Source organism: Scyliorhinus torazame, chromosome 1 (assembly GCF_047496885.1).
Source record: "Scyliorhinus torazame isolate Kashiwa2021f chromosome 1, sScyTor2.1, whole genome shotgun sequence".
Lineage (NCBI taxonomy): Eukaryota > Metazoa > Chordata > Chondrichthyes > Carcharhiniformes > Scyliorhinidae > Scyliorhinus > Scyliorhinus torazame.
The window spans coordinates 53,368,458-53,390,638 of NC_092707.1; the positions used below are offsets into that span (position 1 = coordinate 53,368,458).

At 47.7% G+C, this 22,181-nt stretch overlaps 1 protein-coding gene across 1 annotated transcript in view; it reads left to right on the top strand.

Moving 5' to 3' along the window:
* The window catches only part of sf3a1 (splicing factor 3a, subunit 1), a 57,816-nt gene that overhangs the window by 26,762 nt on the left and 8,873 nt on the right, over nucleotides 1-22,181 (top strand). The window contains exons 11-15 of the mRNA XM_072493923.1: nucleotides 725-958; nucleotides 3,461-3,665; nucleotides 5,805-5,953; nucleotides 13,860-13,961; nucleotides 14,689-14,760. Of these exons, the coding sequence (XP_072350024.1) occupies nucleotides 725-958; nucleotides 3,461-3,665; nucleotides 5,805-5,953; nucleotides 13,860-13,961; nucleotides 14,689-14,760 (762 nt within the window). The remainder of the gene's footprint in view (nucleotides 1-724; nucleotides 959-3,460; nucleotides 3,666-5,804; nucleotides 5,954-13,859; nucleotides 13,962-14,688; nucleotides 14,761-22,181) is intronic.

The window sequence follows — 22,181 nt, forward strand, 5'->3', positions numbered from 1 at the left end:
ATAAACTGCACACAGACATCTGGTTGTTTCCGCATATAAATTCATTCACCATTCTTTTTCACTGACACAGTAATGATTAATTGGGAACGCGTAACTGTTGTAATTGACTGTCTATTCCAAATTTTAGGAGCAGCGTGTTATAAAACACTGTGCTTAAGGAAATTAAACTATGGAAAGTGCTGTGACAGTACAATGCAGAATGCCGATAATGGATGTGGTCTGCTTGTTCATTCTGGAAAAACATTCAGAAATAAAAGTAATTATCTATTGCCTCAGTTAAAGTAGGCCAAGAGTAGTAGATACTTGGGAACCCCACCACCTGGAGGTTCCCCTCCAAGCCACTCACCACCCTGATTTGAAAATATATCGCCGTTCTTTCACTATCGCTAGGTCAAAGTCCTGGAACTCCCTCCCTAACAGCACAGTGGGTGTACCTTTATCTCAGGGACTGCAGCGATTCAAAAAGGCAGCTCACCACCACCTTCTGAAGGGCAACTAGGAATGGGCAATAAATGCTGGCCTAACCAGTGACACCCACACCCCTAAATGAATTTTTAAAAATGGGTTATCTAGATTAATTTAAGAGATTGGAGGAAAGCCAGCTTTGCTTGAAGTTTTAAAAAGAAAAGGATTGCAGACATGCTGTTTATTGGTTGTAATCGTAAAATACATTTTAAAAAGCCAATAAGTAATGATTATATTCATTGATTTTCTTGTGACAAAGGTTACTTGGGATGGTCATTCTGGCAGTATGGCACGTACACAACAAGCTGCACAAGCCAACATCACTCTACAGGAGCAGATTGAAGCCATCCACAAGGCCAAGGGGTTGGTTCCAGAGGATGATACGAAAGAGAAAATTGGACCAAGCAAACCTGCTGATTTACCCCAACCTCCTTCTTTATCAAATTCTTCAATGCATGTTCCACCAATCACATCAATGCCCCGACCACCTTCTGTAAGTTTAACAATGGTTTTAAAAATGATTACAACAAACATTTCTGCTTCAGGATTGTTCGGTACAATAATGTATACAAAAATCTTGGAGTCATACAACACAGAAAAGGCCCTTTGGCCCATCGAGTCTGTGCCAGTCAAAAACAACCATTCTAATCCCATTTCCCAGCACTTGGCCCATAGCCTATATGCCTTGGGATCGTAAGTGCAGATCTAAATACTTCTTAAATGATACCCACCATTTCAGGCAGTGAGTGTCTGCACTCTCACCACTCTATAAAAAGATTTTCCTCACATCCCCTCTAAACCTCCTGCCCTTTACCTTAAATCTATGCCCGCTGGTCATGGATCCCTCCACCAAGAAGAAAAGTTTCTTCCTGTCTACTCTATGCCCCCTCATAATTTTATACATCTCAATCATGTCCCCCCCCCTCCATCTCCTCTGCTCCAAGGAAAACAATCCAAGTTTATCCAACCTCTCTTCATAACTAAAGCTCTCCAGCCCAGGCACCATCCTAGTAAATCTCCTCGCCACCCTTTCAAGTGTTTTCACATCCCTCTTGAAATGTGGATTCCAGAACTGCATACAATACTCTAGCAGTGGCCTATTTAACATTCCATACAATTCCAACATAACCTCCCTGCTCTTAAACCTATGCCTCGACTAATAAAGGCAAGTATACCATATGCCTTCTTAACCACTGTACTACCTGCTCTGCTACCTTAAGGGAACGGTATACATACACACCAAGATCCCTCTGATCCTCGGTGCTTGCAAGGATCCTGCCATTTATCATGTATTCCCTTGCCAAATGCACAACCTCACACTTATCTGGATTGAATTCCATTTGCCACTGATCAGCCCATCTGACCAGCCCATCTATAATCCTCCTTAAATCTAAGGCTATCCTCCTCGCTATTTACCACCCCACCAATTTTTGTATTATTCACAAACCTACTGATTTCTACATTCCTATCTAAATCATTTTTTAAACCACAAACAATACGATTTGTCAAATTGTCTTGGGTCCCATGGGCTCTTACCCTCACTATCAGTCTCCCATGGGGGAACCTTATTAAAAGCCTTGCTGAAGTCCAAGTAGACTACATCAAATATGTTTCCCTCATCTACACACGTGGTCACCTCTTCGAAAAATTCAAGTTGGTCAGACATGACTTCCCCTTAAAACCATGCTGACTGTTCTTGATTAATCCCTGCCACTCCAAATGCATATTAATTCTGTCTCTCAGAATTTCTTTCAATAGTTTCCCCACTACTGAGGTTACACTGACTGGCCTGTAGTTTTCTGTTTTATCCCTCATTCCCTTCTTGAATAATGGTACCACATTCGCTGTCCTTCGGTACCTCTCCGGTACCCAGAGAGAAATTGAAAATTATTGCCAGTGCCCTGCTATTTCTTCCCTTGCCTCACTCAACGGCCTGGGATAAATTTAATAATAATAAGAATAATAAATCTTTATTGTCACATTAACACGGCAATGAAGTTAATGTGAAAAGCCCCGAGTTGCTACATTCCAGTGCCTGTTTGGGTACACCGAGGGAGAATTCAGAATTCTCAGCTGGTACGGGAATTGAACCCGTGCTGCTGGCCTTGTTCTGCATCACAAACCAGCTGTCTAGCCCACTGAGCTAAATCAGCCCCTAGTTTATCTGGCCCTGGAGATTAGTCTACTTTTAAGCCTGCCAGACCACTCAGAATCTCATTTCTGTCTATGTTAATCTCTTAAATTTTATTACAGTCCTTTTCCCTGAATTCTATACCCACACTGTCCCTCTCACGAGTGAACACTATTTAGAACCCTACTACATCCCCTGGCTCCACACACACACATTACCATTGTAATCCTTAAAGGGCCCTACTCTTTCCCTAGTTGTTCTTTTTTCCTTTAATGTACTTTTAAAACAACTTGGGATTTTCCTTTATTTTACCTGCCAGTATCCTTTCACGTCTCTTTTGCCCTCCTAATTTCCTCTTTAAGTTCCCTCTATATACCTCTTGCGTTTCTACTGCATTGAGTCCTCTATATCTGCCAGAAGCCTCCTTTTTTTTCTTTTTATTCAATGCTGTATATCCCTCTATCCAGAGTTCACTGGGTTTGTTGGGGCCACCCTTTTCCTTGATTGCAATATGTTGGCCCTGTACTCTCCCTATTTCCTTCTTAAACGTGTCCCACTGATCTGTCACAGATTTACCCAAGTGTCTGCTCCCAGTACACTCTGGCCACTTCTTATCTTACTATTATACAAGTCTTATGCCAGTTAGGAATGTACATTTAAACCAATTGATTTGCTGTTTTGCCGTTACATATTAAATAACTGGATCTGTGCCATCTTCTGCATATCTTTTGTAGTTTCATTTACAGGGTTGTTTCTGAATCAAGTTTGTATTGCAGAACGTATACAGTGTAGACAAGAAATATATGAAGATTTAATATTATTTACATTCTGTACAGTTGTAATGGTTTTTTTTTTATCATTCAGATGCCTCCTCCTGTCCGGAATATTATGTCATCAATGCCCGTTCTCCCCAGACCACCAATGTCTCCTGTTATTCGATTGGCACCTGGACCTGTTTTAACAGCTCCTATGCCCCCAATGATCCCCGGACCTCGAATCAACATTGTACCAATGCCTCCATCGGCACCAATTTTAACACCACGCCCACCACCAATGGTGGTACCAGCAAGTAAGATTATTTAAAAGACTTTACAATTTTCCATTCTAAATCTGTTTGTGAATCCTAATGATTTATTTCTCAGCCAAAATTTCCAACCAGCAATTGTTCCCTACATGGATATGTGCATGACAGCATTCGTAGTATGTTTGTCTGACACATTAAAATGGGCTACCATGCATCTCTTGAGAATTAAGGAATCGGACAAAAGCAGATAACTTTGTTTTTGTTCCGAAGCAGTAGCAGGAGAAATTAACTAACGAAAATAGGAATTTTATAAAAATAATAATTAGTCATCTGCTGTAAGGTCTTGGGACAGTGTTGACACAGACACCTTCTGAACATTAGAAGCCCCACTGAACCACATTATCCAGGTTGACACTTCAGTGCAGGATTGAGGGAGTGTTTCATTTTCGGAGATACCGTCCTTTGGATAATGTGATAGGAACAAGACCTTGTCTGGCCTCTCAGGTGGTCATAAGAGATACCATGGTACTTTTGCAAAGATTAACTGGGGGAATTCACCTGGTGTTCTAGTCCATGTTCTATCTCTCAACCAACACTTTTAGAAACAGATTATCTGATTGTTAATGTTGTTGTTATTTGTGGGAGCTTGCTGTGTGTAAATTGGCTGCTGCTTTACCCACATTATAACAGTGACTATACTTGTAATTGTGAAGCACTTTGGAGCATCCTGAACTTATTATTTTTATTCTAAAATTCCCAATGTTCTTTTCCAATTAAGGGGCAATTTTGCGTGGCCAATTCACCTACTCTGCACACCTTTGGGTTGTGGGCTGAGACCCATGCAGGAACGAGGAGAATGTGCAAACTCCACATGACGGTGACCCGGGGCCAGGATTGAATCCGGGTCCTTGGTGCTGTGAGGCAGCAGTGCTAACCAATGTGCCGCCCCTGAATCCTGAGGCTCTTAAAGGTGCTACAAATGTGCATTCATTCCTTGTGAATGTTTCGAAGTAAATGAAAGAAATCATTGTTTTGAGAACAGGGACATTTATTGCCCCTTTATGGTGATATAATTGCTCTACATTCATAAAATTGATGTTTTTAGTAAATCTATGTAGTCGATATAATTTGATAGGAGATGCTGAAGCAATCTATGTCCAAACACAGCAAGGCCTGGATAATACCCAGCCTTAGGCTGACGAGTGGCAAGTAACAGTCATGCTACGTACCAGGCAATGACCATCTCCAAAAAGAGAGGATCTAACCGTCACTTCTTAACATTCAATAGCATTACAATTGCTGAATCCCCCACTATCAAAATCCTGAGGTTTGCCTTTGACCAGAAACTGAACTGGACTAGCCATATAAATACTGTGGCTACAAGAGCAAGGTAAAGGCTAGGAATCCTGCAGCGAGTAACTCGCCTAACTTCTCAAGCCTGCCCACCTTCTACAAGGCACAAATCAGGAGTGATGAAATACTCTCCACTTACCTGAATGAGTACAGCTCCAGCAACACTCTATAAGCTCAACACCATCCAGGACAAAGCACCACTTGATTGCTACTCCTTCCACAAATATTCAATCTGTCCACCATCGACGAACAGTGGCAGCAGTGTTACCATCTACAAGATGCACTACAGGAACTCACCAGGATTCCTTGGGCAGAACCGTACAAACCCACAACCACTGCCATATAGAAAGACGAGGGCAGCAGATACTTGGGAATACCACCACCAGGAAGTCCCCTCCAAGTCACCGATCACCCTGACTTGGAAATATATCGCTGTTCCATTCTTGTCAGTGGGTTAAAATCCTGGATCTCTCCTTAACAGCATTGTGGATGTATCTACACCTCGGGGACTGCAGCGGTTCAAGAAGGCAGCTCACCACCATCTTCTCAGGAACACCGAGGAATGGACAATAAATGCTGACCAAGCCAATGACGCCCACATCCTTTAAATGATTTTTAAAAAATGTGTTCTGAGGCTTGGGTGCAGGTGACAGGGCTTGACGATCACATAGGGCACAAAATTGATATGGAGTGTGACATCTTAAGGTGAATTATACAAAATGTGACCCGTATACATTGTTTATTTATGTTCTTATCTTCATATTGGACAGGGTATTATGTTTCAGAGGAAGGACTTGTAAAGTAACTCCTTTCTCTTATTGTTACATTCAGCATTTGTACCTGCACCTCCAGTGGTTCCTGCCCCGATTCCTTCTTCACTTCCTCGTCCTCCACCACCTCTAGAAGATGAACCAGCAACCAAAAAGATGAAAAGCGAGGATAATCTTATCCCAGAGGAAGAGTTTCTGCGAAGAAGCAAGGTATGTTTTACACTGTTTAAAAATTAAGTCATAAATGCTCAGTTAAAATTTAAGGACACGTTTGGGCAGTGTTCATGAGCTTGCTTGTCTAATCTCAGTCAATTGCTGAGTGTGCTAGCAAGTGTTTTCATTCATCTAAGTTGCCATTAGTTAACAACAAAACATATTATATTTTTACTAAATTTAGACTTTTTCCTCACCACGCTCATGGATTTCTCCATGGGAAGGTGCATATATAGCCTGCATATATTTATGAATCCAAAAACTATACTAAATTCAATAATTTTGATTATTAGTTTTTTAACAACAGTACTTAAATTTCAAAATAATTTATTATTGTTTAAAAATATATACATGTTTTCTGTACAGTAGGAGAGCATTAACCCCATCATGTCTGTGCTGACTTTTTTGATGGAACAATCTAAAACTAATCTAATATTCTGATCTCTCCCACCCCTCCTGTTTCTTGTTCTGTTTCAAGTATTCATCCAATTTTCCATTAAGATGTATAATTATCTCTACTTCAACCACTCTTTTGTCAAGTCATCTTCCCAACAACTCTGCACACATCAATCTCTTCAAAAACTCTTCCATTAACTTAGTGAAATTGGTAAATTGATGATCCCCCTAACTGATTCCTCAATTGAAGGAAGTAGTCTTCCTGATTCACTTGATCAAAACCCTTCCTCATTTAAAAAAAATCTTTGCTAAATGACCTCTCTTTGCAGTTAACATGGTCTTTTATCTCAAATTCCTCTAACTATAGTTTCCCTCTACCCTTTTTCTGGCCAATTTTTAAACTTTATAAAAAGTTTAGATTATCCAATTATTTTTTTCCAATTAAGGAGCAATTCACCCATATCTGCCTGGGTTTCACCCTCACAACCCAAAAAATGTGCAGGTGGATTGGCCATGCTAAATTGCCCCTTAAGTGGAAAAAAATAATTGGGTACTCAAAATTTATTAAAAAAGAAAAAATAAGAAACTGCACACATTACTCTAACTGACCTAACCAGACTTTTGCACAAATGTTATTATTTTCATTTACTTAGCACTAACCAACTATTTTAGAATGCTGTTGGTTTGATGGCTTTATCTACCTGTGTTTTCTTGTTTGGGATTTATGTATATGAACCGTGCAAGTTCTTTCTATTGCATGTATAGTCCTGGTCCTTTGTTTTCCTTCTGTTTATGCAGGAGTGATTTCACTGTTCTGCTATATATGCATCATGTGAAAACAGCCAAACTGCTAGCACAAACTCTGAAATGTAACCTTTTTATTTTTAGTTTCTTCCAATATTTGTATACACACTTTCTACCAACAGTGTAGTTTCATTTTGGGACTTTTTAAAAAAAAAATATTTTTATTACAGTATTTGAAAATTTTTATTAAAATAATATAGACAATCACATCAACATGGTATAATAAACATTCCCCCCCCCCCCCCCCCCCATCTCAATCTTCACACCCCTCAACCATAAAACAACAATCCGCCCCCTGGAATACTGCATCTGCTGACATTTTAATTTTCCCCGAGAAAGTCAACGAATGGCTGCCACCTCCGGGTGAACCGGACCATTGACCATCTGAAGGCAAACTTTATTTTCTCGAGGCTGAGAAACCCAGCCATGCCATTAACCCAAGTCTTGATACTCTGGGGCTTTGAGTCCCTCCACATTAACAAGATCCGTCTCCGGGCTACAAGGGAGGCAAAGGCCAAGACGTCAGCCTCTTTCGCCCCCTGAACTCCCAGCTCTTCTGACACTTCAAAGATCGCTACCTCCGGACTCTGCACCACCTGTGTTTTTAGCACCGTGGACATTGCCTTGCCAAAACCTTCTAAGCTTCGGGCATGCCCAAAACATGTGGACATGATTTGCTGGGCTTCCCACGCACCTCGCACACCTATCTTCTACCCCCAAAAGCCTGCTGATCCTAGCAGCTGTCATGTGTGCCTGGTGGACTATCTTAAATTGTATCAGGCTGAACCTGGCACATGATGAGGTATTAACCCTGCTTAGGGCATCCGCCCATAGACCCGCCTCTATCTCTCCTCCTAGCTCGTCCTCCCACTTGCCCTTAAGCTCCTCCACCGGAGTTTCCTCCGCCTCCGAAAGCTCCTGGTAAATATCTGATACCTTCCCCTCTCTCACCCAGGTACTGGAGACTCTCTATCCTGTATCCCCCGTGGCGGCAGCAGCGGAAAGGCCGGAACCAGCTTTCTCAGGAAGTCTTGCACCTGCAACTACCTAAACCCGTTCCCTGCTGGCAATTCAAATTATCCTCCAAGGCTCTCAAGCTGGGGAAGCTCCCATCTATAAATAGATTTCCCATCCTTCTAATTCCTGTCCTTTGCCAACTCCGGAACCCACCATCTAGTCTACCCAGTAGAAACCGATGATTATTATAAATCGGAGTCCAAACCGATACTCCCTCCACTCTCTTATATCTCCTCCATTGCCCCCAGATTCTCAGAGCCGCCACCATCTCCGGACTTGTGGAGAATCAGCCGGCGAGAATGGAAGAGGTGCCATTATCAGTGCTCCCAAACTGGTGTCTTTGCATGACGCCGCTCCCATGCCAACCCATCTTCACCTAGACTGCGCTCCAGCAACACTTTTTTTCACTCGCAGGGTTTTACCCACCCACACAAAACCCAAAATAACCTTATTCACCCGCTTGAAAAAGGCCTTTGGGATGAAGATGTGGAGGCACTGAAAGACAAACAGAAATCTGGGAGGACTTTCATTTTCACGGTCTGTACCCTCCCCGCCAGTGATAGCGGGAGCATGTCCCATCTCTTAAAAGTCCCCTTCCATTTGTTCTACCAACCGGGATAGGTTTAGCTTGTGCAGTGCCTCCCATTACCGGGCCACCTGGATTCCCAGATATCGAAAGCTCTTCCCTACCATTCTAAGCGGCAGCTCTCCCAGTCTCTTCTGTCCCCTTGCCTGGATCACGAACATCTTGCTCTTCCCCATGTTCAATTTATACCCCCAAAAATTGCCAAATTCCACCAGGATTCGCATTACTTCCCCCATCCCCTCCAACGGGTCTAAAATATACAAAAGCAGGTCATCTGCGTAGAGCGAGACCCGGTGCTCCACCCCCGCCCCCGAACCAGCCCTTTCCAGTTCCTAGAGGCTCTTAACGCAATGGCCAAAGGCTCTATGGCCAGAGCAAACCGTAACGGGAAGAGGGGGCACCCTTGCCTCGTCCCTCGGTGTAGTTTAAAGTACCCCAACCTCAGCCGGTTCATACGCACACTCGCTACTGGTGCCTGATAGAGCAACCGCACCCAGTCAATAAAGCCCTCGCCAAACCCAAACCTTCCCACTGCCTCCCACAGGTACTTCCACTCCACCCGATCAAAAGCCTTCTCCGCATCCATCGCTACCACCACCTCCTCTCCTTCTGAGGGCATCATAATGACATTTAAAAGCCTTCGAACATTGGCCTTGAGTTGCCTGCCCTTTACAAATCCCGTCTGGTCTTCCCCTATCACCCCCAGGACACAGTCCTCTATCCTTGTGGCCAGTATCTTAGCCAGCAGTTTGGCGTCCACATTCAGTAGAGGAATTGGCCTGTATGACTCGCATTGCACCGGATCCTTCTCCCGTTTAAGGATCAGTGAAATCGAGGCCTGCGACATTGTTGGGGGGAGGACTCACTTCTCTCTTGCTTCATTAAATGTCCTCACCAGCAGTGAGCTCAATATAGAACATAGAACAATACAGCGCAGTACAGGCCCTTCGGCCCACGATGTTGCACCGAAACAAAAGCCATCTAACCTACACTATGCCATTATCATCCATATGTTGATCCAATAAACGTTTAAATGCCCTCAATGTTGGCGAGTTCACTACTGTAGCAGGTAGGGCATTCCACGGCCTCACTACTCTTTGCGTAAAGAACCTACCTCTGACCTCTGTCCTATATCTATTACCCCTCAGTTTAAAGCTATGTCCCCTCGTGCCAGCCATTTCCATCCGCGGGAGAAGGCTCTCACTGTCCACCCTATCTAACCCCCTGATCATTTTGTATGCCTCTATTAAGTCTCCTCTTAACCTTCTTCTCTCCAACGAAAACAACCTCAAGTCCATCAGCCTTTCCTCATAAGATTTTCCCTCCATACCACGCAACATCCTGGTAAATCTCCTCTGCACCCGCTCCAAAGCCTCCACGTCCTTCCTATAATGCGGTGACCAGAACTGTACGCAATACTCCAAATGCGGCCGTACCAGAGTTTTGTACAGCTGCAACATGACCTCCTGACTCCGGAACTCAATCCCTCTACCAATAAAGGCCAACACTCCATAGGCCTTCTTCACAACCCTATCAACCTGGGTGGCAACTTTCTCTGGAAACTTCTTATAGAATTCCATCGGGTAGCCATCAGGCCCTGGGGCCTTGCCCGACCGCATGCCCTCCAGCCCCTTGATTATTTCTTCAATCTCAATTGGGGTCCCCGCCCTTCCACCATAGCCTCATCTACCCTCGGGTACCTCAACTGATCCAAAACCTGCCTCAGCCCTCCACCCCAGCTGGGGGTTCCAACTCATATAATTTACTATAGAAGTCCTTAAACACCTCGTTCACCCCCCGCTGGGTCCTGGACCGTATTCCCACCTCTACTCTTTACTTTACCAATCTACCTGGCCACCTCCCTTTTCCTGAGCTGGTGTGCCAACATTCTCCTTGCCTTTTCCCTGTACTCTTAAATTGTCCCCCTTGTCTTCCCCAACTGTTCCACCGCTTTCTCTGTGGTCAACAGCCCAAACTCCTCCTGTAACCTCTGCCACTCCCTCAGTAGCCCCACGCCTGGGGCCTCCGAGTATCTCCTGTCCACCTGGAGTATCTCCTCACTAATCTATCCCTCTCAGCCCATTCCGCCATTCCTCTGTGGGCCCATATCGAGATTAATTCCCATCTGACCACTGCCTTCAGAGCTTCTCAAACCGTCGCTGTGGAGACCTCCCCCTTATCATTTGTTTCTAGGTAGTTCTGGATGGACTTGTTAACCCGCTCACAGATTGCGTCGTCTGCCAGCAATCCCACATCCAGTCTCCACAGCGGGCATTGCCCTCTCTCCACACTAACCCGTAGATCCACCCAATGCGGGGCATGATCCAACACTGCGATTGCCGAGTACTCCGTATCCACCATCTCCGGTATTAGCGCCCTGCTCAGAACAAAAAAGTCGATGCAAGAGTATACCTTGTGGACATGTGAGAAAGAGAAAACTCCTTCGCCCTTGGCTGTGCAAACCACCATGGGTCTACTCTCATCTGTTCCATAAACCCCTTCAATTCCTTTGCCGCAGCCAGACTCCTCCCTGTCCTAGATTTTGATCGGTCCAATTCCGGATCAATGACTGTGTTAATGTCTCCTCCTATGATCAGGTTATGTGACTCCCAAGTCTGGGATCTTTGGGCAGCATGGTGGCACAGTGGATAGCACTGCTGCCTCATGGCGCCGAGGTCCCAGGTTCGATCCCGGCTCTGGGTCACTGTCTATGTGCAGTTTGCACATTCTCCCCGTGTTTGCGTGGGTTTCACCTCCACAACCCAAAGATGTGCAGGCTAGGCGGATTGGCCACGCTAAATTGCCCCTTAATTGGATACTCTAAATTTATTTTAAAATCCAAAAGTCTGGGATCTTACCTAAAACCCGCCTCATAAAGTCCACATCGTCCCAATTCGGAGCATATATGTTCATGAGTACCACCTGCACCCCTTCCAGCTTCCCACTCACCATTATGTACCTACCCCCCTTGTCTGACACGATTCTCCCTGCCTCGAATGCCACTCGTTTGTTGATCAAGATCGCTACCCCCCTTGTCTTTGAGTCCAGCCCTGAGTGGAATACTCGGCTGACTCACCCCTGTCTCAATCTCGTCTGGTCTGTAACCTTTAGGTGTATCTCTTGCAGCATTGCCACGTCCGCCTTCAGCCCCCTCAAATACGCAAACATGCGAGCCCTCTTGACCGGCTCATTCAGAACATGACGTTCCATGTAATCAGCCTGGTCAGGGGCCTTCAAGCCCCCTCTCACCCCCCTTTCCCGGACCGCGGCGCTGTGAGGCAGCAGTGCTAGCCACCGTGCTGCCTGCCATTACCCTTTTTTAGGCCAGCCTGTGGCTCACTCCCTCCGCCTCCTCGAGCTCCCCCTCGGGCAGTCGCTGTTCCCGACCTCCCATTTGTCCCCTAGTAACAGTTCCTCCTGTCAGCAATGCAGCTCACCACCCCCCCCCAACAACAACACTAGAAACCCAAACCCCTAAAGTCGAGCCCCAGCTTAACACCTGCTCACCCCCCACTGCGTTTCCGAGAGTCAGCTGACCCATGCTGACTTGATGGCGCCCGCCCCTGGCACCAATCAGTCTGTCTCCCCATTGTTCTCTCCCCTCTCCCCCACATGGACATTTTAAAAGCATCACATTCCCCAGTAAACAAACATCAGAAAAAACAGTGAAGAAGCAGCAAATTTAGAAAAATAATCACCCAAAAAGCAGAACCAACCCCAAAGCCCATTTCCCCCCTCTAACCAGCTCCCTGCTAGACAGAGTTACCTTTAGCCATCCAAACAGCCCCTTATTACACATAGCACTACTTATATTTATACAACCCAGCGCAACAAATCGCCACCACAGTACTTCGCCAAGGCTTCAGTTTCTTTTAATTCACCTCCATCCTCTTCTTTAATAAAAGTCCATACTTCGTCTGGTGTTTCAAAGTAGAAGTCCCATTTCTCATGTGTGACCCACAGACGGGCTGGGTACAGCATCCCAAACTTCACCCTCTTCTTAAAGAGGGCCGTTTTTGCCCGATTAAACGCAGCTCGCCTCTTGGCCAGATCCGCGCCCAGTTCCTGATAAATGCACAGCTCACAGTTCTCCCATTTGCTGCTCCGTTCCTTCTTGGCCCACCACAGAACGTGTTCCGTGTCCAGGAAACGATGAAAGTGTACCACCATGGCCCTTGGCGGCTCGTTCGCTCGGGGCTTCTTCGCAAGGGCTCTGTGCGCTCTATCCACTTCCAGGGGCTATGGGAATGCCTCAGCCCCCAACTTCTCCAGCATGTCCGTCACATAAGACCACGCATCCAATCCCTCACTGCCTTCAGGGAGGCCGATTCTAAGATTCTGCCTCCTGGACCTGTTCTCCAGGTCCTCCAGCTTCTCCTGCATCCTTTTCTGGCGGTCGTTCATCATCTCCACCTTAGTCTCCAGCAACGGTTATGTACTCCTTGTGCTCGGACACCTTTTTCTCCACCTCCTGGATCGCTCTCCCGTGGTTTTGATTCTGCACAACTTGATCAATCGAAGCCTTAATTGGGTCCAGTGTATCCTCCTTCAGCTTGGCGAAGCAATCTTCGAAAAACTTCACCAGCTGCTCTGTCGACCACTGTGCCATCTCCCCGCAGCCCTGCTTCTCCGCCATGCTTTCCCACGTTACCAGCTCTGCTCGCATCTTCCTTATAGGACTTTGTCTTCTCACACGGCCACTTCTGGTCCAATTCTCCATACACCGGAGGGGGATTTCTCACTCTTCACCGATTTATCCCATAAAATCCGGAAAAACCGGGGGGGGGGGAAGAGGTCCAAACGTCCGTCACAGGCAGGAGCTATCAAATGTGTGACCATGGCCGCCACCGGAATCCATTTTGGGACTTACATGTATCTTGCATTGTACTTCCAAGATTAGCTCTTGGCATTCTCGATTCCTCAAAGTAATATGAAGAACTCATTGCATATACATTTTTGGTGCTTTTTTTCTAGTTAGTTGTGTAACACTTGCATGCATATCAGAAAATAACTGCATTTTTAATAGTGAATACAAGGTTATATTTTTATTCAACAAAACAATTTTGCAACTCCAAATATGATCAATTTTCTTTCTTTAAGGGTCCAGTCACAGTCAAGATACAGGTACCTAACATGCAGGATAAGTCTGAATGGAAGCTGAATGGCCAGGTCCTCGTTTTCACTCTTCCTCTAACAGACCAGGTATGGATATGCTATGAAAATGTAAGATGTGAATTTGGATTCTAATTGATTTCTTGCAGCAAAATAATATGTTAAAAATGCATTGAAAATGGAACAAATATTTAACCTTTCAAGGAGATCCTTTTCACATGTTGTTTTTCTTGTGCACATCACTGCGCTTGGTTATGTGGTATTTACATAACCAAAATGGGCCATTTGGCCCAACAAATGTATCTTGCTTCCTACTGCTCTATTTTATCTAACCCTATGAGTACATTCTTCTAATCCTTTCCCTCGTGTACCTATCCAGCTACCCAATAAATGCATCTATGCACATCAACTACTCCATTTGGTAGCAAGTACCACATTCTAAATACTTAATGTGGGTGAAAGATCTCCTGTATTCCTTATTGGATTGACGGTTTAGCTCCGTTGGCTGGACATATGGTTTGTGATGCAGAACAAGACCTACAGTGTGCGTTCAATTTCCGGATTGGTTGAGGTTATTCATGAAGGCTCCGCCTTCTTAACCTTGCCCCTCACCTGAGATGTGGTGATCCTCAGGTTAAATCACCGCCAGTCAGCTCTCCCCTTCAGGAAAGCAGCCTATGGTCATCTGGGACTAAGGCGACTTTGCGATTGAATTGCTGAATTGGCTTCATTAGTCATTTACATGAACTTTAAATATTGTTTTTTGACTTGCAATCAAGTGTTCTTGATATGCATATGTTTGTTTTGTTTTTTACAGGTGTCTGTTGTCAAGGTGAAAATCCATGAGGCTACAGGAATGCCTGCTGGTAAACAGAAGCTTCAATACGAGGTATTAATTGCAGAGCTTTAATTGAGAGAAAATGGTTTTAGTTACATTTATATACATGCTTCTGTTGCTATTAATACTTTGAAAAGTTATTAGCTTTATATATTTAACATTTAGTAACTAACGGTTGTCAGGTAATGAACTGTAACATATTCATAAATATGTGACATGTAGCTGGGTGGTAGAGAGGGCTTTAAACTGAATAGTATGGGGAAGGGATCACATGAGAAGAGATGTAACTCAAAGGAAACCAATGAGATAATAGAGCAGGATAGCGATGTAGGGAATGATAAACCAGAGTGTGGCAGGAAGGGACAGAGTGTACAAACTTCAGACTGTACCAGCAGATAAGGCCAGAAATTACGAAAATGGTACAAAAAGACCGAATTTTTTTAAAATATAAATTTAGAGTACCCAATTTTTTTCCAATAAATGGGCAATTTAGGGTGGCCAATCCACCTACCCTGCACCTTTTGGGTTGTGGGGTTGAAACCCACGCAAACACGGGGATAATGTGCAAACTCAACACTGACAGTGTCCCAGAGCTGGGATCAAACCTGTGACCTTGGCGCCGTGAGGCAGCAGTGCTATCCACTGTGCCGCCGTGCTGCCCTCAAAGGCAGAATTAAAGGTTCTGTATCTGAATGTGCGCAACATTCATAGGAAAAAAAATGGGCAACACGATGGCGCAGTGGTCAGCACTGCTGCCTCACGGCGCTGAGGGGCCAGGTTCGATCCTGGCTCTGGGTCACTGTCCGTGTGGAGTTTGCATGTCTGCACTTGACAACAGCTCCTCCACAAACCACCTTTTGGATGCAGTGACTGCAGTGCACAGATGCAAATTTTCCCCACAACAGCAGCTGCACTCTACTGCCCTCTGCTGGATGCTTGCCTTGACTTGAATACCTAGGGTGTCTTGCTCAGGTACACTTTCTGGATGCAGTGACCGCAATGCACAGATGCAAATTTTCCCCGCAGCAGCCAATCAGCAGCTCCGCTCTACTGCCCTCTGCGGTTCAATAAAACACCCCAACCCCTGCGGTGCCCACCGGACACGAAAGGCCTCGATGGTGCACATGGACACCGCATGCTCCTTTTCCAGGAACACCCGCCTGTGAATGTAGCCGCGGAAGAGGGGCAGACAGTCTGCCCGGACGACCCTCTCGGTCGCCGACTGTCTGGACCTATAAATGGCGTGCTTTGCAAGGCCCAGAAGCAGGTTAACAAGGAGGTCCGCTGCCTTCCCTGCCCCCCTCCGCACCGGGTGCCCATAGATTAGGAGCGTGGGGCTGAAGTGCAAACAAACCTCCAGCGAAAGATTGGTTAGAAAACTAAAAAGGAGGTGCAGCCTAAAACATATAACATCGACATGGTACACAGACTCCCCAAGCAGAAAAAATGGCAGGCTTCTTGGGAGTCCGCGAACCGGTGCAATCGGTGATTGTACGGCACTGCTAGATGCAACACCTTCCACCCCAGGTCCCCGAGATTGAGGGGGAGGGCTCCTCCATAGAGGGATGTCCAGTTGGGATCTCTGCCGCCGGACGGCAACAAGGCACTAGGTGGATTGGCCACGCTAAATTGCCCCTTAATTGGAAAATAAATAGTTGGGTACAAGAAATTTATTTTTTTTAAATTCATAGCAAAAAAGGTGAATTGTTAGTACAAATAAAATAAATGTGTATGACTATTACAGAGACATGATTGCAAGATGACTACGGTTGGGTCATGAATATCAAAGACCATAAGAATAGAAACAGGAGTAGGCCATTTGGCCCCTCGAGCCTGCTCCATCATTCAATAGGATCGTGACTGATTTGACATTCCTCAAGTCCACTTTCTTGCCCTTTCCCCGTAACCCTTGATTTCTTTGCTGATCAAGAATCTGTCTGTCTCGGCCTTAAATATACACAAGGACTCCGCCCTCACAGCTCTCTGAGGCAAGGAGTTCCAATGACTCAACCTTCAGAGAAGAAATTACTACTTTCAGTCCTAAATTGGCACCCCTTTATTCTGAGACTATGCCCTCTGGTCCTAGACTCTCCCATGAGGGGAACATCCTCTCAGTATTTACCCTGTCAATCCCCTTAAGAATCCTATAGGTTTCAATGAGATCGCCTCTCGTTCTTCTAAATTCCCATGAGTAAATTTGTAACCTGTTTAACCTTTTCTCATAAGACAATCCCTCCATACTGGGATCATCCTACTGAATCTTTTCCAAACCGCCTCCAACAAAATTATATATTTCATTAAATAAGAGGACCAAAACTGTTCACTGTACTCCAGATGTGTTCTCACTCGTACCGTGTACAGTTGCAGCAATACTTACCTACTCTTATACTCCAAGCGGGGCTTTTTAGCACAGGGCTAAATCGCTGGCTTTGAAAGCAGACCAAGGCAGGCCAGCAGCACGGATCAATTCCCGTACCAGCCTCCCCGAACAGGCGCTGGAATGTGGCGACTAAGGGCTTTTCACAGTAACTTCATTGAAGCCTACTTGTGACAATAAGCGATTTTCTTTCATTTTCAATCCCCTTGAAATAAGGGTCAAGATTCCATTAGCTTACCCAATTACCTGCTGCACCTGTGTGCTAGTTTTCTGTGTTTCATGCACAAAGGTTTTTCTCCATTCAAATAATACTGTTCTTTAGTTCTCCCTTTCAAAATGAACAACTTTACATCTTCCCACATTACACTCCATTTGCCAACATTCTACCCACTTACCTAACCTGTCAATATTTCTTTGCAAACTGTTTGTATCCCTCCCACAACTTGCCTTTCCACCTATTTTTATGACATTTCAAATTTGACATTTCAAATTGACAGGAAGTTAGGAAAAGAAGGTGGGGTAGCTCTGTTAATTAAGGACGACAGGACTTCCGGGTGCGGCTATGCAGAGCTAGGTCGCATATTCGGTAGCTCCCGCTTGGAACGGACTTTTGGGCTCTTTTACAGGGCCCCCACGGCATTGGTTTGACATTTCCCAGTGTGGGAAGAAGACTGCAACATTCCCCCGACAGTGTCCCCCAGGAGTGGTATGTCTTTTGGTTACCAGACCCGGCAGAAACAGTAAAAGATTTGGCTGCAACTGCAGGATAAACAGGGCCTCTTCCAGCAGGCAGGCGGGGGAAGGGCAAGCTTAAAGCTGCAAGCTGACCTGAGGGCCTTTATCAAAGGTGAATTCTAGCAGCAGAGGGAACAACTGTGAAAAGATCTCACCAAGGCCACTGAAGAAGCGGGGACGAGGCTTCCGGTGGCGGCCATGGAGGAGTAGGTCGCGCATTCGGCAGCTCCTGTCTGGAACGGACTCTTAGACCTTTTTCAGGAGTTTCCACAGACATTTTGGGGCAGATTGGTGAAGCGAACACTGCCAAAAGGATTGCCTCTCGAGACTTCCGGTTGTGGCTATGCGGAGCTAAGTCGCACATTCGGCGGCTCCCGCAAAAACGGACTTTTGGGATCTTTTCAGGGCCACCAAGGGCACTTTTTCGACGTTTCCCGGTGTGGGAAGGAGTTAATAATAGCTCCCCGTCAGTATATGACTTTAACCAGGAGCGGGGCAACAAAAAAGGTGGCGGTGGACCAGAAGAAGGGAGGGAAGAAGGACAAAATGGCGGCGGGCGGAGACCAGGCAGCGTGGAGGCAGTGGGTGGAGGAGCAACAGGAGGGTATCCAGCGCTGCCTCAGAGAGATTAAAACGGACCTGCTAGAGCCGATGAAGGCTTCTATTGATAAGCTGCTGGAGACACAGACGGCCCAGGGGGTGGCGATCCGAGAGGCTCAACAAAAGATCTCTGACAATGAGGACGAGATCTTAGGCCTGGCGGTAAAGGTGGAGGCGCACGTGGCGCTCCACAAGAAATGGCAGGAGCGGTTCGAGGAGATGGAAAATCGGTCTAGGTGGAAGAATCTGCAGATTCTGGGCCTCCTGGAGGGGCCGGACGTGGGGGCCTATGTGGTCACCATGTTAAACTCGCTGATGGGAGTGGGATCCTTCCAGGGGCCCCTGGAGCTGGAAGGGGCCCATAGTGTTGGCGAGGAGGCCCAAGGCTAACTAGCCTCTGCGGGCAGTGTTGGTGTGGTTCCATCGGTTCGTCGATCGGGAGTGTGTGCTCAGGTGGGCCAAGAAGGAGAGGAGCAGCAGGTGGGAGAACGCGGAGGTTCGGATATATCAGGACTGGAGTGCGGAGGTGGCGAAGAGGAGGGCCGGGTACAATCGAGTGAAGGCGGTGCTGCACAGGAAGGGGGTGAAGTTTAGCATGTTGCAGCCGGCGCGACTGTGGGTTACCTACAAGGGCCGGCACCATTATTTTGAGTCTCCGGAGGAGGCGTGGGCCTTTGTTCAGGCCGAGAAGCTGGACACAGACTGAGGGTCGGGATGGGCGATTGGGGACTGCGGTGGATATGTTATGCCTATTTTTGGTTCGTGGTTGGGGGGGGGGACCTTTGCATTGTTTTGGGTTTCTTTTTCTTTGTGTTTTTCTCTTTCGGGTTGGGGAGGATGGATGGGGCGGGTTGGGCACTGTTTTGGTTGGTGATGGCGCCTGGTAGGTGGAGAGCGCGGGCTTTTTTCCCGCGCCGAAGACTGGGGCGGGCGGGACCGGGGCGGGGAAGCGAGGATTGTTTCCCGCGCTTAGAACGGAGGGGGAGTGCCTGTGAATGGGGAGCGGGACAGGAGGATGTGCCACACAATGGGAGGAGTCGAAGGGGAGGCGGGAGTGGCCGGGGTCAGCAGGAGTCCGCTGACTTGCGGAAGTGCAATGGGGGGAGTAAACCAGCTAGGATGGGTCCTATCGGGTGGGGGGGAATCGAGTTGCTGCTGCTAAGGTCAAGGAGGAGCTGGAGCGAGTGGGGTGGGTCGAGACGGGGGTATGCTGCTGTGGGGAACGGGCCGGGTGCGGGCGCATGGCTAGTCGGCGGGGGAGGGGCGGGTAGCCCCCTGATCCGGCTGATGACCTGGAATGCAGGGGACTGAATGGGCCAGTTAAGCGGGCCCGCGTGTTCGCGCACCTGAAGGGGCTCAAGGCGGATGTGGTTATGCTCCAGGAGACACCTGAAGGTGGCAGACCAGGTAAGACTGAGGAAAGGGTGGGTAGGTCAGGTGTTTCACTCGGGGCTAGATGCCAAAAATCGAGGGGTGGCGATCTTGGTGGGAAAGAAGGGGTGGCAGATAATGGTGGTAGGTACATAAGGTAAGTGGTAAGTTGCAGGGAGAGAGGGTGGTACTGGTCAATGTGTATGCTCCGAACTGGGACGATGCGGGTTTTATGCGGCGTATGTTGGGTCGGATCCCAGACTTGGAAGCGGGGGGCCTGATAATGGGGGAAGACTTTAACACGGTGTTGGATCCTGCACTGGATCGCTCCAGGTCTAGGACGGGTAGGAAGCCGGCGGCGGCTAGAGTGTTGAGGGAATTTATGGACCAAATGGGAGGGGTGGACCCTTGGAGATTTGCAAGGCCGGGGGCTAGGGAATTTTCATTCTTCTCATGTCCATAAGGCTTATTATCGAATCGACTTTTTCATTTTGAGTCGGGTGCTGATAGCGAGAGTAGAGGATACCGAGTATTCGGCAATAGCCATTTCGGACCACGCCCCGCATTGGGTGGACTTGAAGATGGGGGAGGAGAGGGACCAGCGCCCGCTGTGGCGCTTGGAGGTGGGGCTGTTGGCGGACGAGGAGGTGAGCGAGCGGGTCCGAGGAAGTATAGAGAGGTACTTGGAGACCAACGACAACGGGGAGGTCCGAGTGGGTATGGTATGGGAGGCACTGAAGGTGGTGGTGAGGGGAGAGCTGATCTCCATCAGGGCCCACAAGGAGCGGAGGGAGAGGCTGGTGGGGGAGATGGTGAGGGTAGACAGGAGGTATGCGGAAGAACTTGAGGAAGGATTGTTGAGGAAGAGGCGCAGCCTCCAGGCCGAATTCGACCTGGTGACCACCAGGAAGGCGGAGGTGCAGTGGAGGAAGGCCCAGGGGGCGGTCTACGAGTATGGGGAAAAGGCAAGCCGGATGCTGGCGCATCAGCTTCGGAAGCGGGACGCAACTAGGGAGATCGGGGAGTTAAGGACAGGGGAGGGAGCGTGGTGCGGAGTGGGGTTGGCATCAATGGGGTCTTCAGGGACTTTTACGAGGAATTGTACCGATCCGAGCCCCCACGGGAAGAGGGAGGGATGGGCCGTTTCCTGGACCAATTGAGGTATCCAAAGGTGGAAGAGGGACTGGTGACGGGACTGGGGGCCCTAATTGGGCTGGAGGAGCTGATCAAAGGGATAGGAAGCATGCAGGCGGGGAAGGCACCGGGGCCGGGCGGCTTCCCGGTCGAGTTCTATAAAAAAATATATGGACCTGTTGGGCCCGCTGTTAGCTAGGACCTTCAATGAGGCAAGGGAGGGGGGGGCTTTACCCCCGACGATGTCCCGGGCACTGATCTCCTTGATCCTGAAGCGGGACAAGGATCCCCTGCAATGTGGGCCTTACAGACCGATTTCCTTGCTAAACGTAGATGCCAAGGTGCTGGCGAAGGTCTTAGCCACGAGGATTGAGGATTGTGTGCCGCAGATCATCCATGAAGACCAGACGGGGTTTGTGAAGGGGAGACAGTTGAACGCGAATGTGCGGAGGCTTTTGAACGTTATCATGATGCCGGCGAGGGAGGGGGAGGCGGAGATAGTGGTGGCGATGGACGCTGAGAAAGCCTTCGATAGGGTAGAGTGGGGGTACCTGTGGGAGGTGCTGAAAAGGTTCGGGTTTGGGGAGGGGTTTGTCAGGTGGGTTAGGCTGTTGTATGAGGTCCCGATGGCGAGTGTGGCCACAAATAGGAGGAGGTCCGAGTACTTTCGGTTGCACCGAGGGACGAGACAGGGCTGTCCCCTGTCCCCCCTGCTCTTCGCACTGGCGATTGAACCCCTGGCGATGGCACTATGGGAGTCGAGGAACTGGAGGGGGTTGGTGCGGGGTGGGGAGGGGAGGAGCATAGGGTGTCGCTTTATGCGGACGACCTGCTGCTGTATGTGGCGGACCCGGTGGGAGGAATGCCAGAGGTAATGAGGATCCTTCGGGAATTCGGGGACTTTTCGGGGTACAAGCTCAATATGGGGAAGAGCGAGCTGTTCGTAGTTCAGCTAGGGGACCAGGAGAGGGGGATTGGTGAGCTCCCACTAAAAAGGGCGGAGAGGAGCTTCAGATATTTGTGAATCCAGATGGCCAGGAGCTGGGGGCCCTGCATAGGCTTAACTTTACAAGGCTGGTGGAGCAAATGGAGGAGGAGTTCAAGAGGTCGGGCGTGTTGCCGCTGTCCCTGGCGGGTAGGGTGCAGTCAATCAAAATGACGGTGCTCCCAAGGTTTTTGTTCCTGTTCCAGTGCCTCCCCGTGTTTATCCCGAAGGCTTTTTCCAGGCGGGTTAACAGGAGTATAATGGGGTTTG